Source organism: Coffea arabica, chromosome 3e (genome assembly GCF_036785885.1).
Source record: "Coffea arabica cultivar ET-39 chromosome 3e, Coffea Arabica ET-39 HiFi, whole genome shotgun sequence".
Taxonomy (NCBI): Eukaryota; Viridiplantae; Streptophyta; class Magnoliopsida; order Gentianales; family Rubiaceae; genus Coffea; species Coffea arabica.
Window position 1 is genome coordinate 42,152,299 of NC_092315.1, and position 19,590 is coordinate 42,171,888.

General features: G+C 36.1%; 1 protein-coding gene and 1 pseudogene across 1 annotated transcript; one reads left to right on the plus strand and one right to left on the minus strand.

The window, feature by feature from the left end:
* The first annotated feature begins 187 nt into the window (after positions 1 to 187).
* Positions 188 to 11,332, plus strand: LOC113736844 (endochitinase EP3-like; annotated as a pseudogene).
* Positions 11,333 to 14,107: 2,775 nt separating this feature from the next.
* Positions 14,108 to 17,914, minus strand: LOC140038524 (uncharacterized). Its single transcript, XM_072083903.1, has one exon. The coding sequence runs from the start codon at positions 17,912 to 17,914 to the stop codon at positions 14,108 to 14,110; it is 3,807 nt and encodes a 1,268-aa protein (XP_071940004.1).
* Between the last annotated feature and the right edge of the window lie 1,676 nt (positions 17,915 to 19,590).

Sequence of the window (19,590 nt, forward strand, 5' to 3'; positions counted from 1 at the left end):
GCTAAAAATACCACATCGACATAATTTCAAGGGCAAAATTGGAAACATTTGGTAATCCATAATTTTCCACCATTCTCTTTCTTTCTGATGGCAGCTTGCATAGCCAGATTCCTAGAATTGGCTCAAAGGTTTTTGAGAATCTGGAAGCTTATAATAGGGAAGGAACTAGTGGTGGTGGGGGGAAATAATGGGGAGGTCAGGCGGAGGAGGGGATGGTGAAGGTGGGGGTGGCGATGGGACCAAGGGTGGTGGTGGTGGTAAGGGCAGAGGTGGTGATGGTGAAGGTGGTGGAGGGGATGGGGATGGTGGGGCGAGGAAGGAATTGCAGGTGGTGGGGGTGAAGGTGAAGGTGATACAGGCGGCGGTGATGGTTGAACCGGTGGCGGTGAAGGGACTACGGGTGGAGGCAGCGATATGGGTGGTGGTGGAGGTATGAGCAGTGGTGGTAGCACTGCAGGTGGAGGGGAAGGAAGTAGCGGTGGCAGTAAAGGAATGAGTGGAGGAAGAGGAGGAAAAGGCTGCACAATTGGCGGCCACAGTGGAGTCGGGCGGGGAGAGGGAGTTGGCCTAGGCAGGAAAGGGTTGTTTCCAGAAGACCTTGAGAAAGGCCATGCCCGCAGCTTCCAAATAAATATGAATAAAGAGGGTCACAATTTGATGATCCTCCTGATCTTCTTCCTCCGCTGCGGCCTCTTCTACTGCCAACTCTATTTCTTCTTCGAGCACTTCTTAGTTCTTGATCCTCTTCTTGTTGACTCGATTTTGTATGGTTATCCTTGGGATGATTTCTGGAATATTCTGCAAATGATGAATTGACAAACACCAATGCTATCAGAGTCACTACCAGTACGTTTCTTTTCATCCTCAATATTTTTGGTCGTGTGTGTCAGATCCCAACTCAAAAACCTTTGAGCCAATTCCAGGAATCTGGCTATGCAAGCTGCCATCAGAAAGAAAGAGAATGGTGGAAAATTATGGATTACCGAATGTTTCCAATTTTGCCCTTGAAATTATGTCGGTGTGCTATTTTTAGCCGGAAAAAAGAACAAATACGAGCATTAGGACCAAACTGGCTCATAATTTATATGTTAGGAACTATTCTGACAAATTTTAAATGTTAAGGACTAAAAAAGTTTTTTATGATAATGTTAGGGATCAATTTGGCAAATTTCCCTATGGAATTTAGTGGGTCATACTTTAGTCAAGCTTCGGTTGGCCGATCTGTACTTTCTTGTGGTACTTTAGTTGATCGATTGTCAGCTTTGTCTGTAGTCTCTTGGTCATAATAATTCCATAGTTGTGGTTTTTTGATTCACGGAAATTTGGTCAAATTCTATTCTGGTCATGATTGATTGCTATGGTGTCAGATTGTCAATTACATTTGATTCCATCTATTGGTTTTACAGAATGCATGTGGGTCACACTTTAATTGGCAGACGTGGGGTATCTTTTGATTTCCCTCTTCTTAATGATTAAATTGACAAAGTATGATGCAATCCAGTAATTAGTATTTTGGCCTGGTTTCTGTATAAGAGAATTTGCATATATTTTTATGTTAAGGATATTAGGGTTTCTCTAATTTAAGTGAATCCTAATAAAATTAAAAAAAAATATTTAAGCCCAATAAAATTCATATGTTTGGCCCACTAAATATATAGTTTTATGAGACATTATGAATTTCAAGAAAATTTTGGGCTTGAATAATAAATTAGGTCAAATTATGGATATGGACCTTTGGTCCAATAAGTCTTGATCTAATTGAAAGGTTTGACCAGAGTTGACCAAAGTTAACCTTGATAAAAAATTTTTGTTTAATTTATATAATTTTAAATTTGAATATTGGTATAATTATATATATTTTGAAATAAATTAATTGAAATAATATGTCACCAAAGTGACCTCTATTATGGAAATTAATTTATTTTAAAATATAACTAGTTTGGTACTTGTAATTTTATGAATATTGATCAGCCCAAAGAAAGGTCAATATTTAATGAAATTACATGTGCACTTGCAGTAATAAATACGTGATAATTATTTTAATTTTACATGTGATTCATAAATTGGTTCAAAGAAAAATTTATTTTTTGACATGTTATTATTATCAATATTTATTACTGCACCAAGATATCATTTAGAAGTTAATATTTTTGTCCATAGACAAAATATTAATGGAATATCGATATCTTGAGATGGGATTACCTTTATTTAAATTTATTATTATTTTGATTTATGTGAGTATAGTTTTAATTATATTATGTTTTCTGTTCAGTTGCGAATGATCTTACAAATATCACTTCCAACATCAATAATATACCTATGTTGAATGGCACAAACTTCAAGTCCTGGAAAGAAAATCTCTTAATAGTACTTAGAATAATGGATCTCGACCTTGCGTGAAGGGATGATTCTCTCCCACCTCTTATAGATCAGAGTACCTCTGATGAAAAGAAAAATAATGAGAGGTGGGACAGATCAAATCGCTTGTGTCTGATGATCATTAAAAAGGCCGTTCCAGAAGCATTCAGGGGATGTCAGAAACGACTGTAACCGCTAAAGAGTTCCTTCAAGACATTGAAAAAAGGTTTGTCAAGAACGAAAAGACTGAAGTTAGGACGCTCTTGACACGTTTAGTTTCAATGAAATATAGTGGTAAAGACAATATCAGAGAGTACATCATGGAGATGTCTCATCTTGTTTTCAAATTAAATGCACTTAAGTTGAAACTCTCTGAAGAGTTACTAGTGCATTTGATTTTAATATCTCTTCCTACACAGTTTAGTCAGTTTAAGATGAGTTACAACTGTCAAAGGGAGACTTGATCTCTAAATGAACTCATCTCACACTATGTAGAAGAAGAGGAAAGGTTGAAACAAGAACAGACAGAAAGTGCCCATCTGTTGTCAACCACTAATAATAAAAGCAAGGGATTTAAGAGAAAGAAAGAAAAAAGAGTTGCAGGTACAGCGCCACAAAAGAAACAACAAAAGAAATCAAATGATCAGGGAAAGAATAGTTGTTTCTTCTGTGGAGCTGAAGGGCATCAAAAGAAGCATTGCACCAACTATCACGCTTGGCGTGCTAAGAAATGTATGCTTCTTAATTTAGTTTGTTCTGAGGTTAATTTAACTTCGGTACCTAAACACACATGGTGGTTAGATTCTGGTGCAACAACTCACATCAATGTGTCTATGCAGGGTTGCCTGAATTGTCGAAAACCTAATGATAATGAAAGATATATCTACGTGGGCGATAGCAAAACAGTTCAAGTTGAGGCAATTGAAATTTTTAGATTATTGTTAAAAATCGGATTTTATTTGGATCTCTATGAGACATTTATTGTACCGTCTTTTAGACGGAATTTAGTTTTTATTTCTGCTTTGGACAAATTTGGTTATTTTTGTTCATTTGAAAATGAAAATTTTGAATTGTTTCATGATTCAAAATTGGTTGGTTCTGATTCTTTAATGCATTATAATAATCTATATTTAATTGATACGATTGGCTCATTTAATGAATCTCTGTATTTGAGTACTAGATGAGTAAAGAGAAAATTAACCAATGAGAATTCAGCTGCATTATGGCACAAGAGATTGGGACACATTTTCAAACGGAGAATGGAAAGACTTGTGTCAAATGAAATTCTCGACCCCTTGAATTTTACAAATTTTAATGATTGTATTAACTGTATAAAGGGGAAACAAACTAATGAAAGAAGATTTGAAACCAATAGGTCCTCAGACGTCTTAGAACTTATACATACAGATATTTGTGGACCATTTCCTTCATCTGCTTGGAATGATTAACAATATTTTATAACATTCATAGATGTTTTTTCAAGATATGGTTACATATATTTCATTTCAGAAAAGTCACAGTCACTGGACGTGTTCAAAAATTTTAAGGCTGAAGTTGAGAATCAACTCAATAAAAGAATTAAAAGCGTCAGATCTGACCGTGGTGGTGAATACTATGGTAGATATGACGGTTCAGGTGAACAACGTTCAGGACCATTTGTTAAATATCTAGAGAAATGTAGTATCATCTCATAGTACACTATGTTGGGTTCACCCACTATGAATGATGTAGTTGAAAGACTAAATAGAACATTTAAAGACATGGTAAGGAGTATGATATGTCATTCTACCTTACTAGAGTCATTCTGGGGTGAAACACTTTAGACTGTAGCATAAATCCTTAATAGAATTCTAACTAAAGCAACTATCAAAACCCCTTATGAGATTTGGATAGGGAAAAAATATAGTTTAAAGCATATGCATGTTTGGGGGTGTCCAGTTGAGACAAGGCCTTATAGGCCAAATGAAAAGAAACTGGACTCAAAAACAGTTAGTTGTTATTTTAATGGATATTCTGAAAGATCTAGATGTTACAATTTTTATGATCCCACAATTAAATCAATTTTTGAGACAGAAAATACCCGGTTCTTTAAAGATGTCGAGTTTGGGGGAGAAAATACAGAAGGGACATTGTCTTTAAAGAGGAATATATTAATATTCTCACAGGTGTCATTGATCTTGTTCTGGATCCTATTTCTGAACAAGATCATGACATAACAAATCAAGACAATGTCAAAGGACAAACTGTTATAGAAGAACAAACTCTTCCTCTACAAGAACCAGTACTATTAAGAAGATCCACTAGAGAAAGAAAAAGTGCAGTGCTAGATGATTACATTATTTTTCTCCAAGAACATGAGGATGACTCTGGATTGATGGAAGATGATCCAATCAACTTTCGTCAAGTCATGAAAAGTTTAAATTCTCAAAAGTGGATCGATGTCATGAATGAGGAGATTAAATTCATGATGGACAATGACGTTTGGGATCTTGTCCCATTGCCAGGAGGAGCAAAACCCATTAGTTGTAAATGGATATTTAAAATCAAAAGAGATTCGAAAGACAATGTGGAAAGATACAAAACTCGTCTTGTCGCCAAAAGATTTACACAAAAAGAAGGTATCGACTATAAAGAAACCTTCTCTCCAGTTTCTTCAAAGGACTCCTTTAGAATTATTATAGCATTAGTGGCGCATTTCAATCTTGATCTCATACGGTTAATTGCGAAACATAATTATGAGATTACACATATAGTCCAAGTGAGAGATTGTTGGATCCTTAATCCAACATTGGACTTATATGTGAATAATTATGGGTTGCAAACTGTCAAATAAAGTTAAGTCCAATTAAAGTGATCAAATATGATTTGGACTTAATGTATCTAATAGGATGTGTGCCTTTAATGTGTAGAAACTTAAGAACTTCTATTTCTATGATGGGATGAAATAGGGTTCCAAAAAGATAACAGGAATGTTACCTATAAATAAGGGTTATGGTCCCCAGGTCACACGGATCATTATTCTAGTTGTCGTATTTTTTAATACCACAAAATAGCTCTTCCCTGATATCCCATCGTCAGGAAAGATATCAGAGAGAAACTAAAGGTCTCTCTCAAGGACTGGCGAATACGTGTTGACCTGGAAGGTCACCCCAAATTTTCTAAGGATTCAAGTATCAAGTTTGCCAATATGGATTCAGGTACGCTTCCGCTATTTTACTGTTAATTTATTTCTTAATAATCGCTATATAGATTTTGGGTTTAATAGGTGATGGTTTTCACCAAAGGCTAAATTTAGATAACCACCCTTACAATAAGAACTCTAAAGGAAAAAAAAGGATTATGCATTTTATTTTGGATTCTATATTTATCAAATGGATAAAGTTTGATAATTTGAGTTCTTTTCATTACAACAGTTTCATAAAATTTTATATGTCCAATACTTTGCATGATGAGGTAAAGATCGTGCTTTAATTGTAAAGCTTACACCCTTTAAAATGTTTTTTTTAAGCCAAATGAAAAGTATGTGTAGTAGGGCAGCCCGTGGATCTAGAATGGTACAAATATCATCTGTGATCTAACTCAAATACGAGACTGAAGTAGGACTACAACATAGTTAGGCGTCATTAACATCAGATGATACAGACAACATCAAGTTATCTTTTTTGCACGCATTATATTTGTGACTTGTGACTTGTGACTTGTACTCACAATTGTTGATATCAATTGGCCAAAATTTTTCTTTTCCACAATTCCCATTCCGAATGCCAAGAAAGAAGGTTGCTACTTTTTGAGAGTGCCAAAGTCAATAGATTAATTGAAAGTCAAGCACTAATATTGCTTTTTATATCCATTCCATTCAGTGCTCAACTTCAAGATTTCCAACAATAGCAGTTCTCCATACTTCACACAAGCTGATCACTTTTCCAGTTCTCTATGCTATAAATATCCTTCTTACTCAAACAATTTCTGTCCACATCCTTTTCTCCTTCTTCAAGTACAGAAATGAAGAATTTTCTAATCATCATTTTCTCCATTGCAGTTCTTGTAGGGTCCTTTCCCAGCTGATTTCAAGCCAAAACTGTGACTGTGAACCAGATTTATGCTGCAGCCAGTGGGGCTATTGTGGCACCAGCGACGACTATTGTGGCAAAGGCTGCCAGTCCGGCCCTTGCACCGCTGCATCAGATGGTGGTAATAATGGTGTTTCAGTTGCTGATGTTGTAACAAACGCTTTCTTGAGCGGGACTTCTGATCAAGCTGCTTCAAGCTGTGCTGGAAAAGGGTTCTATAATCGATCGGCATTTCTTGAAGTTCTGAATTCATATTCTGAGTTTGGAACAGTTGGTTCAGTTGATGATTCTAAAAGGGAGATTGCTGCCTTCATTGCTCATGTGACTCATGAGACTGGACGTAAGCTTTGAACAACTCCACCAAGGAGATTTAGTTTTTTTTTTGAAATTTTTAGTAACTTTTCTAAGTCTGAGATCCAATTTACTAAATCTTTGTACAGTTCTACATAGGATGTTGTCCTGTGCACTGTTGTCCAAGAACTTTCTTCAAAGATAACGACATTAATATGAAATACTTACTATTGTCAAATAACTTAAAATGGCATGCCTAAAAAAAAAAAGAAATTTATCATGAGGGTGTGTCTCTTATAACTGGGCAGAGGCGTTATTGTTTTCCTTTTTTTTCTACTTTGTTGTATTGGTTATTTATTTAGTCTGTGATTACTTATAACTTTACAATTTCTTTATAACATATAGTCCCTTCTTAATTATTGATGACATTTTTTTGGGATTGTTCTTGATTGATTATTATGACTGACTATAGATTCTGATTTTAAATAATCAATTTTTTTATGTTCTCATTTATTTTTTTATTTAGATTATATTTTTTTTAATAGTAAAAATATCTAAAATCCATGATGTATCAATGAGTGGTTTTCATATATGCAATTGAATACAGTGATAATTGATACAGACTTCTCTATATTGCGCAGATTTGTGCTACATAGAAGAGATAGACGGCCCCTTCAAAGATTACTGTGATGAGAGCAATGACAGGCTTTTGATATACGTACAAGTTAAAAAAATCCGAAATATATCCATTTCACTGCAAGTATACAGGTCAACTAGTAGTTTAGGGTATATATCGAGTCGATCCCACGAAAAAGATTGAACAATTACCAGTGTTACTAAAGCTTCTCTATTATTTAGACTATCAATGAAATATACAAAATGAAACCTATTGAACTTATGCAAAATAACAATTGAAAGCTCTTTAGGTTATGGTATCCCTAACTACTCATGCAAGTGCTATATTTGGATCATTGAGTACTACGATCTAGGCTAGTTATGGTGTAATTTCCTTATGCATATGAAACCTACTTTTGTAGTGAATCAACTATACTCATAACTAATCCATACCTATTATCATGGTTATGAAATTAGCTACAAGTTCATTTCTTCAATGAAATTACATGAAATTAATCACCAAAATTACATCGGTGCACCTCTACTCTCGTGAGTGTACTCTCTATGTTTAGCACTTCTTGAACCAATGTTAAATCTCAATTTTCATTTCAGAAACAACACTTTAGATAATCACAATTAATTGTACCAGATTAATCATGATTTAAAGATCTTAAGTACTAAATAACTTGCTCAAGTAATAGCATCAAACTAGCCAAATAATAAACACTGACAATCATAAGAAGTTCAACCAACCCAAGGCATAAACTTTAGAGACACATAAATAACATAAAATTCAGAACTTGTATTTTAACTAAACTTGGAATCAAGTACAAAAGATAAAGAGTTGGAAAGGAATGTAACCCTTGTCACATGAGTTCATCTCCTTGCCTTCTTCATTCTCCAACCTCTTCTTCATCTAACTAATAAACAAGAAGGATGAACTAACTAGCTAAACTATCTTACAATAAGAAAATGGAAGAACTATATTTTTGCAAATTCCAAGCTTCTCCAGTATATCTCCCAATCTTGCAAGTTTTTGGCTATTTAATGATAAAAGGTGGTCAAGGAATGAGGTTTATACCTCCCTTTTACAGCTGCAAAGTGTTTGTCACATGTCTAGCACTACATGTGACTTATTGGAGGTGAAATCAAGTTGTCCGCTTAAAGAGCAGCCTTTTCTGACCACAATCCGGTCATAAATGATAAGTGACTAACTTACGTAATAATTGTATGACATTTTATATTATTTTTAGTCACTTTGGTTATATTATTGGAAGAATACGAATCATTTTGGCTATAATTGGTGAAAAATGCTTTTAAGTAGTTAAATGAGGTTTTTATCACTTTTTACTTGGATTTTGTGTATTTTGACAGTTTTGACATATTTTCGTATTTCGGCTATAACTTGAGTTACAATGATCGGATTGAGATGATTCTTGAACCAATTTGAAGATAAGAGATAGATCTATAACTTTGGTGAAGACATCTAAATCCAGTTTGAAGGTTTTCAAAGTCAAAAAGCCGAATTACAGTAGCTAATTTCTACTGGTCGAAGCTGAAACAGGGCAATGAGCAGGTAAGGGTATTTCGGTCATTTCTCATCCTACACAGATCCAAATGAGGTGATTCTTGATGCATTGGAAAGCTAACTCAAAGGTCTACAAGTTTCATGTTTTGGTCAAGAGCTAAATCAGCTTTTATCATCAAGAAAAGTTCAGTGGAAGTTGATGCAAAATCGGAGCAGAGCTGGAAATTGAACCAGAAGTGACCAAATGGTCACTGTAGAAATCCGGCCGGAATTTGGCCGGATTGTGGTCAGAAAAGGCTGCTCTGTACGCGTAAAACTCAATTTCACTCCCACCAACTCACATGTGATGCTATACATGTGAGAAACATTCCCAGCTGTAAAAGGGAGAGGTAATCCTCATTTCTTGACCACCTTTCATCATAAAAGAGCCAAATTCATTGCAAGAGGAGAGAGAGAAGAGATTGGAGTTCATAGCAGAAAAATAGAGAGTGAGCTACGGGAGAAAGGTTGAAGGTGCAGAAATGTAGCTCTTTCATCTCCCTAGTGTTAGTTTAGCTTAGTATAGAGTAGTGTAGCTTTTCCATTCTTGTTTATTATCTAGATTAGGATGAAGATGGAGGATGAAGAAGGCAAGGAAGAAAGCTCATGTGATAAGGGTTGTATTCCTTCCAAACTCTTTATCTTTTGTATTTGATTCCAAGTTTAGTTAATATACAAGTTCTGGATTTTGTGTTCATTATGTGTTTCTAAAGTTTATACCTTGGGTTTGGTTGAACTTTCTATGATTGTTAGTGTTAATTGTTTGGTTATTTGATTGCTACGATTTGAGCAAGTTATTTAGCACTTTGGCTTCTTAAATCATGATTAATCTGGTACCATTAATTGTGATTATCTAAGGTGTTATTTCTGCAATGAAAATTGAGATTTAACACTAGTTCAAGAAGTGCTAAACATAGGGAGTACACTCACGAAAGTAGAGGTGCACTTATGTGGTTTTTAGTGATTCATTTCATGTAATTTCATTGAAGAAATGAACTTGTAGCTAATTTCATAACCATGAAAATAGGTATGGATTAGTTATGAGTATAATTGATTCACTACGAAAGTAGGATTCAAATGCATAAGGAAATTACACCATAATTAGCCTAGATGTAGTATTCAATGATCCAAATATAACACTTGCATGAGTAGTTAGGGATACCACAACCTAAGGAGTTTTTATTTGTTAATTTCTTGTATAAGTGCAGTAGGTTAAATTTCTTATCATTAATTGATAGTCTAAATAATAGAGAAGCTTTGGTAATACCGGTAATTGTTCACTCTTCCTTGTGGGATCGACCCGATATATACCCTAAACTACTAGTTGACCTGTATACTTGCAGTGAACGGGTGTAATTCGGTATTTTTTAGCTTGCACGTATGTAAAATACCCGTCAATAAATCCGTCCATAAATCCGGCCAAGTTCCGGCCGGATTGCTACAGTGACCTTTTGTGCAATTTCTGTTCAATTTCCAACTCTGCTCCGATTTTTTCTTAATTTCAACTGAACTTTTCTTGATGATATAAGCTAATTTAACTCTTGACCAAAACATAACACTTGTAGCCCTTTGAGTTAGCTTTCTAATGCATCAAGAATCACCTCATTTGGATTTGTGTAGGCTGAGAAATGGCTGAAATACCCTTGACTACTCAATGCCCTGTTTCAGCTTCGATCAATAGAAATTAGCTACTGTAATTCGGGTTTTTTACCTGGAAAACCTTAAAACTGGATTCAGATATCTTCACCAAAGTTGTATATCTATCTCTTATCTTCAAATTGGTTCAAGAATCATCTCAATCTGATCATTGGAGCTCAAGTTATAGCCGAAATACGAAGATGTGTCAAAGCTGTCAAAATTCGCAAAATCCAAGTAAAAAGTGATAAAAACCTCATTTAATCACTTAGAAGCATTTTTCACCAATTATAGCCAAAATGATTCTTTTTCTTCCAATAATATAAGAAAAGTGACTAAAAATAACATAAAATGTCATTCAATTAAAATGTAATTTAGTCACTTATCAAGCAACACTCAGTACCCATGTGTGCTAGGCAAGGGATATTACGGCAGGGGTCCTTTACAAATATCATGGAACTTTAACTATGGACCAGCAGGTGAAAGCATAGGGTTCAATGGACTAAATGAACCTGAAACTGTGGCCACAGATTTTGTTATTTCATTCAAAACTGCCTTGTGGTTCTGGATGAACAATTGTCATGATCTTATCATTTCTGGTCAGGGTTTGGGGCTACAATTCGTGCCGTTAACGGACAGCTTGAATGTGATGGTGCAAATCCGGACGCTGTTAGTGCTCGTGTTGAATATTATACTGAATATTGTGACCAGTTGGGTGTTGATCCCGGTGATAATCTCAGGTGCTAGGGTACTTGTAAGAGTTTCGAAACTAATAAAAATTAGCAGAAGTTGAGTACCTTTGTAGTTCTTTGACAGCAGAAGTTGTGAATTTGAAATCGGATAACTGATTTCAACTCAACTTCTTGGAGTATCTGCAATTATTAAATTCCATTTTTGATCCCTTATCATGTTTGACTTTCTTGTTTCACTTTCGACACATTTCTTTGTCAATGATTTGGTGATCACATCTTTCATTTATAGGTTTTTTTAACGGGTGCTAATAAGGCACTCGTTAATACATTAACGTTCATCTAATCTACCATGTATATACATCTATTAACAATTATTAACATTTCTTGCATTTATATACTTTTCTTATTTAATTTTATCTACTCTCTCTTGTATTTATTTATTTTTTCTAATTAATTTTACATTTCCAAAAACATAACGCTTGAGATATATTTTAATGACGCTCTATGGACACCTGTTAGACAGACCCTTCATTTCACTTCATTTATTATTATTCTTCTTCATATTTTCATATGCTATTGGCAAAATTTAGTTGTGCAGAACTCGGTTTATGCCTTTCTTTCCCCAAAATGCCCATAATACATTTGTATGCACTCGGGCAGACAATCAACGAGATGAAGACAAACAATTTTCACGGGTAAAGTTTGAGAGAAAATAGGGAAGAAATTTGAGGACACTTTAAAGTTAATCTTTTACAATTAATAAACAAAATTTGTGAGAAAACAATGAAGTGTCTTGAAGTGAAGGTTGCCGAAATTTGGCCTCAAATCCTGGTTGCCCCAAATTATATATTTAGTGAAGCCGTCATGGGCGGCTCTGATTGGGTGACGATTACGATGCTAAAATACAAGCACAAAAATGTCTTCGGCTGCAGTTTAGTAGTTTCATTTAGAGTTTATTGTTCGTTAACTAACAATTAAAAAGATAACCAATGGATAAAACAAAAGAAGTTTCTCCACCATCTCTCTACACAACCTTCAAGACAATTATTTTTTCCTCCATGGAGGAATGCCTTCCTCCCTCTGTTTGACGTCCCTCTTTTTTTTTTTTTTTATGTCTTATAAAGTATAGTGAGACTATCTAGTGGGAATTTTCTTCTCTTCTAAAATATCCTAGTGAGAGTTTTATTTAGATAATTTTATATCTTGTTTTGTTACATTTGAGAGCTTTTCAGATTTGTATGTCAAATCTTGAATTTCTTAACTTATTTTCTCAAGTCTAAAACTAGATTTGGAGCTTGAACCACTTCAATATAAAATCTAACGGGATTGATATGCATAAATATTTATTGAAATGATGATATGCACATATATTCATTGGGGGCAGATGATTTATCTGAATTTGGAATATATCAGAGGTTCTAAGATAATTTTTGTTAACTTTTATATATCTTGCATCTAACCATTTTTCACTATTGCATGTTGGATGCATTTTCAGCCATTATTAGTGCAATTTGTATGTTTTTTAATAAAGAAAAAAGAGTTTTTTGTGCCGTTCCTTACCACATCGCACCTCGTCAAGCCCACCAATGACCTTGTAAAGGTGAAATAAGTCTCCACAACTTGTTCGGCATCTCAGACTAATAATAATAATAATAATACCCAAAAATGAATTAACCTTTTTATCCTTTTTTTTGGTGAAAATATGAATTTTAAATGCTATAAGCCATATAAAAATTACTGACAACTTCTAACACTTTATTATGTTCTACTCTAATCAAACTAATTGCTTAATCTTGTATTCCCGGTGCTCTTTTCATTTTCTAGTCTGTTATCTTGGCTATATACAGCCCATAGTTTTTAGACACCTGGAATCTAAAAAATCTCATGTCATTGTGTGGATCTCTCTGACTTTCAAAAATGCTACTACTACTTTACTATTATTATTAGGGAGAATTGCAATTTTGGTCTCCAATGTTAGGCTAGTGTGCCAAATTAATCTCCAATACTTTGATTAAAACAAATCTAGCTCCCAAAATTTATCATTTTAGACAAAATTTTGACAATTAATGAAAATTGAATAATCACTAATGGTCAATATCAAATTGCCATTAGTTAACAACTTCGACTTCGCACTTTTGGTCCCTAATATTTTGATTTTGAATCATTATATATTTTTTTAATTTTTAAATAGTGATATTAAGGGTTTTAACATGAATTGAGATGCAAATTAGAATGAAGTAGTATTAAATGGGCAATAATGATTCTAATTAAACTTCTTTTGCTTTTTTTATTTTATTTATTCATGTTCATAAGTAACAATATATCATATGTTTCTTTTCTTTTACGTAGTTAGTCTCAAATAATTAATTCATAGTGAGTTTTATTATTTTTATTTCTAATGATAATTAAAAACTTAATTAACTGTCCCTTTAAAATATAAGGAATATATACTTTTTGTAAATTAAGTTGATCTTTTTTTTGGGATTTTAATAGGTTATCAATTAAATTTGAAATGAAGTTGGTATTTCATATACATTGTATGAACCACTAAATGATTATCAAAGTGCATAGAAATTAAAATAAATGCTTTAAAACTACAATATTGGAACATTAGTTTTCAATTCATAGGAAAGACAACAAAAACTAGTTTTTTTAAGAATTCCTGAAATTACTTTATATTGACACTGATCTTCACTAGATTTATAAGTACAATCCCTAACTACTTTTTTTTTTTTTTTTTTTTTTTATTGATGAGAATAATTGTTACACACAAAGAAACACCATTTTGAAGTACAGGATTGAACTATAAAGACAACAAATGAACCAGAAATGTTTGGTGCTTAGTTGAAAAGCAAAATAGCTCCAATTCTCCATTATCCTCAGCCCTTCATACGCTTAATTTTCCGAATTGAAGGCATCCGTAATCTATCGAGGCGAATTGCTCCACGAGCCATAGTTGGGAACATGTGGAAGGAGTCGTATAACTTGAGTTGATGCTCTGGATGAGAGACGCCCACATTGGACAATGCATCAGCGACTGTGTTAGCTTCCCTATAACAATGTGAAAAACGATCAGAATCTTCCACGAACTGCCAAATATGCCTAATCTCTCGTCGAATCTTCCAAGGGCAGTGAATACGTTTCTGAAGAATTCCAATTAATACCAAAGAATCCGATTGAATATAGAGATTCTCAAAACCCCAATGTATGCATGTTTGAATGCCAATAAGAAGAGCCCGGGCCGCCGAAAAACCAATCAAAGGAATGCCATGTGAATCCCGAAGAACCCCACCTCCTCCACCCAATCCTGGATTACCTTTAGAACAGCCATCAGTATTTAGTGTAAACCGACCGGTTTCCTTTGGTTCCCAACAAACAAGTTTGTACGTGACATAAGTGTGAGATGAATAGTGCCAATCATACAAATGATAGAATGAATGAGCCTTGAAAACTTGTCTGAAATAAATTTCCACAATGGTATGGATTTCCAAGGAAATGGCGACACAAATGGCGGGCGATCTCATATGGACATCCTCAAAAAATGCTTTATTTCTTGCTTTCCAAATTTGCCAACATACTATACTGGGAAGAATGCGTCCAATGAATCGCTGTATGTCTGAATCATATGAGTGCAACCACCAACTCACTATACGGGAGCGTAAAGAAGAGCCTGGAAAAGTCAATCCACATGAAGCTCCAAAGTAATTCCAAACTGTTGAAGCTATATGTCCTTTGGAAAATAAATGTTCAATTGACTCCTCAGATGCGGTATCGCAGCAGAAACACTTTGATGGTAAATGTAAACCAAGTTTACATAACCTATCCGGTAAAGGCAGCCTTTCCAGCAACAATCTTAACATGAAGAATGAAATTTTGAGTGGGATCTGAGGATGCCAAATGCTATCAAAAACCATAGACTTGTTTCGTGCTTGCCTAATATCCCGGAATGCCGAAGCTAGAGAGAAGTTTCCAGATGTTGTGGACATCCAAATGACTTCAGCTTCACCCCAGTCTTCCGGGACTGGATGCTCTAAAATAGAGGGAACCAGATCCGTCGGCAATGTCTGATATAATCTAATCACATCCCAGTGTCCATTGATGATAAAATCACCAAACGACAAATTAGAGACAACCGTCGTATGGAGAAATAAGGCACCCCCTCCCAACCAATTGTCGTACCAAAAATGACAAGCTCCGTTTTTGATATCCCATAGCATAGATAGCTCCACTTGTCGACTTACATTGACCATCCTTCTCCAGATTGCGGAGTCCATTGACCTGATTTCTACCTGACAAGGATGTAGTAGTCTACAATACTTAGCTTTCATGAACGAAGCCCACAACGAGTATCCCTTTCTGAAGTTCCACCAAAGCTTGAATGAGAATGCTGTGTAGATGTCCTGTAACCTCCGGAAACCAACTCCTCCCTCATCAACCGGATAGCACATCTGAGACCACCGTATCCAGTGAAATTTAGACTCGTCGGAGGATGACCCCCATAGGAAGGTCGAGAAGGCTTTTTCTATAGTTCTAAATACCTTACCCGGGATAACCGCTGCTGACAACAGATGTACTGGCATCGTTGCCAACACATGTTTGATTAGAACTATTTTGCCTCCAAGAGAAAGCATCCTTGATTTCCATGACCTTATTCTCCCTAGGATAGATTGGCAAACTTCCCCAAAAAATGATGATTTACATCTGCCAAAGTAGAGGGGGAATCCCAAATAACGTATCGGAAATGGTTGATAATTAAATTTGGTGATACGTTCAATCACCCTTCTTCTTGCCGGTGATATCGAGGGATGTACTAAGTAACAACTTTTCTGCACATTTATCAATTGCCCAGAACACCTTTGATACGCATCTAGCACCTGCATGATAAGCTTTAGAGAATAAGAGGATCCATTTGAAAAAATTAGAATATCATCCGCAAAAGCCAAATGAGTTATAGTAGGACATGCCAAGGGGACTTTGAAACCCACAAACGCCGATTGCATAGCAAGATTATTCAATCCTCTAGATAACACCTCAGCTCCTATAATGAATAAAGCAGGCGATAATGGATCACCCTGACGTAGGCCTCGTGTAGATTTAAAGAAACCATGCGATGCCCCATTTATAATGATAGAAAACCAGACATTGGAGATCAATCGCCAAACCAAATCAATGAATCTTTCTCCAAAGCCAAATCTCCTGAGAATACCAATGATATGATCCCATGCAACTCGGTCATATGCCTTAGACATGTCCAGCTTCATTACCACATTACCACCTCTAGTTTTTTTCCCAATACCCGACACTACCTCCTGTGCTAGCAGAAAATTTTCTGTTATATTACGGCCCTTCACAAAGCCTGTCTGCTGGGGCGAAATAATTTTGGGCAATAGAGAAGCCACTCTATCAGCTAAGATCCTGGATAGCAACTTGTTGAAGAAGTTACACAGACTGATTGGCCTATAATGAGAAAACTCCTGAGGATTTGGTTTTTTTGGAATTAATACAATTGAGGTAGAGGTGATAAATCGAGGTAACTCTGCTCCACAGAAAAAACTGAGAATTGCCTTGTAAACATCTTGGGCAATAATTTCCCAGGCGAATGTAAAAAATTTGCCTGTGAAGCCATCGGGGCCAGCAGCACTATCTCCATCCATTGACTTTAGGACTCGATGAATCTCTTCAATGGAAGGCATTTCTTCCAATTTTATATTTTCCTCTTCCGATATCATGTGCGGAATCATATGTCGCATATCAGAAGATGACTCAAGATATCCAGTGAAGAGATCAGAGAAATATGATATGGCCTCAGTTGCTATGTCAGCATTGGTGTCCACCCAAACTCCGTTTGACTTTTTGATTCGGTGTATCATTCCTTTAATTCGTCTCTGTCTTACAACCGCATGGAAATATTTTGAATTGCGATCTCCCTCTTTAAGCCATTTTGCCCTGGCTTTTTGACTCCAAAATTGCTCTTCTATTGACAATGCATTCCGCAACTCTGCCTGAGCCTTACTGAGCTCAACCTGAGATTCCTCCGATGCATATTGATCCATCGATTCTTCTGCTTGTTGGACCACCACTTCCGCAGAACGTACAGCATCAAATATATTCCCAAAATGTTGCTTGTTCCATGTATGAATAGCCCTCCTCGTTGCCAATAATTTAGAGCACAAAACACGTAGCGGAGATCCACTCACATCTTGATTCCAAGCCTGTCGAATCACATCTAATAGTTCTGGTTTGCTCGTCCAGACATTCAAAAATCTGAAAGGTCGTGGACTATTGTCTGATCTATCAGAAAAAGTAATTTTCAATGGTGCATGATCCGAGGGATGTCTTGGCAGATGGAGTACAGAAATCACGTCTGAGAGATCCAAACAAGACCCATTAATTAAAAATCTGTCTAATCTCTTTGAAACCCGAGCTCTACCTCTCCGATTATTAGACCACGTGAAACTAGCTCCTGAAAAGCCAACATCCAAAACCCCTGCCTCTTCCATAAAAGACATGAAATCCGCTCCTTCCGCTATAGCAAACGGACGTCCACCTCGTTTTTCATGAGGGGCTAAAATAACATTAAAGTCACCCCCAATACACCAAGGTAGTGAAATAGGCTTGTCATTTAATAATGAACACCATAAGCCACACCGCTCCTCTAATGAACATTTAGCATGGACAAAAGACATGATGATTGGAGAAGAGAACAATTGACTTTGAACATGTATGGAAATATGCTGATCCGAACTACCAATAATGGAACACACAAAAGGGCTATTATAGAATATCCAAATATCACCCGATAAGTTAACAAAGGAATAATCAAATAATAATCGTAGACGAATGGACTCAATTTTGGACACGTCTAACTTCGGTTCACAAATGACAACAAACTTCAAATGATGAGCACGAACTAAATTTATCAATCTTCTTATATTAGGGGCTTTTGCAACCCCTCTGATATTCCAAAATAAACCACTAATCATGAGAAAAAACCTGGAAAGAGTTTTGAGATGATGTCGCTGAACGGAGCTGTCTGTCGGATGGGAAGCCAGCTCGCACACCCTTAACACGATCTTGTCGGCAATCCATTTGAACACCTACAGATTGGTCAATGTTTAGAGTGTGTATTGATGGCTCAGCCGACTTCTCACGTGGTATAACCAATCTCGGAGATAAATTTCCTGCGTTAGTTGGCAAAGCTACTTCATCAGCCGCATTGGATTTGGAATCTTCATCATCATCTCCACGCAAATCGACATAAAGATTATCTATGTCAGTGGTGTCGGGCCTTTCATTATAAACTAATCCCAAGTTATGCTCCTCAATAAGCTGGGGCCCCGCTGAATTATTCCCATTGGAATTGTCGGGCAGTTGATTAATTGTGCTTGTGGTGTCGATCATTTGATGCTGAACCATTCCCACGTTATGTTTCCTGAGACTTTGTGGCCCCTCACAATCATTTCCATAGCAAACTGTCAATTGGTCTTCCACTACCGAATGCTCCTTATGGACATGCATGGCGACATCAGCAACCGATTGTGGATGTGCATCAGTTTTTGAAGCTGCTGTTTTTTTTCCCTCCTTGACCGCGTAAGCGTCGGCAACTGCATCGTTTTGCTCAGGTGCTCCAGAATGTTCCATTGCACCTATTGACGTTCCTTCAATTTCAATTACGCCCGTAAGTCGAGCCTCTTCAGTAGCTGACTTGAATTCCATTGATGCTTTCCCTTTGGCTTCAGTGTTGCATTTATCAGCAGTTCCCGCAGATTCCTTTGTTACAGCTGTTGTAATTCCTTCGTCTTCTTTCTCACCAGAACTTTGCATTTGTTCAGGAGCTGTTGTACCCTCTTTTGATAATTTATCTTTAGCTTCTAAGTCATTACATTCATTTGTAATGACTAATTCATGCTGAGTATTTCCAGACAGCTTTGAACCATGCTTAAGCCTTTTGGTTTGATTGTTTTGGTGTTGATGTCCACCATCGACGAAGTGCTTCTTGCAGTTTTCAGATGAATGACCCAATCTCCAGCAAACTGAGCAATATCTTGGCATATCATCTGGTACAATTTTTTGCCAAAAGCCGGTTTCTCCTTCAACCGCCATCCAGATTCTCGATAAAACAGGCTTTGCTACATCGATCTCCACGCATACCCTTGCCACACTAGGACGCGTCCCAGCAGCCGTTGCCGAATCCAAAAACAATGGTCTTCCTACTGGAGATAATATGGAAAACAACGAATGTTTATCAAAATAATGGATAGGTAAATTTGGAAGTTCAACCCAAACTGGAACCAGAGAGGATTCTCTGAGCACATGAAATTCCCGGGACCATCGAAATACACGCATTGGAAATTTGCCTAAT

Coding starts and splice junctions, on each gene's coding strand:
- LOC140038524 (XM_072083903.1), bottom strand. CDS start 17,914: ATGTCTTTTGTCCATGCTAAATGTTCATTAGAGGAGCGGTGTGGCTTA.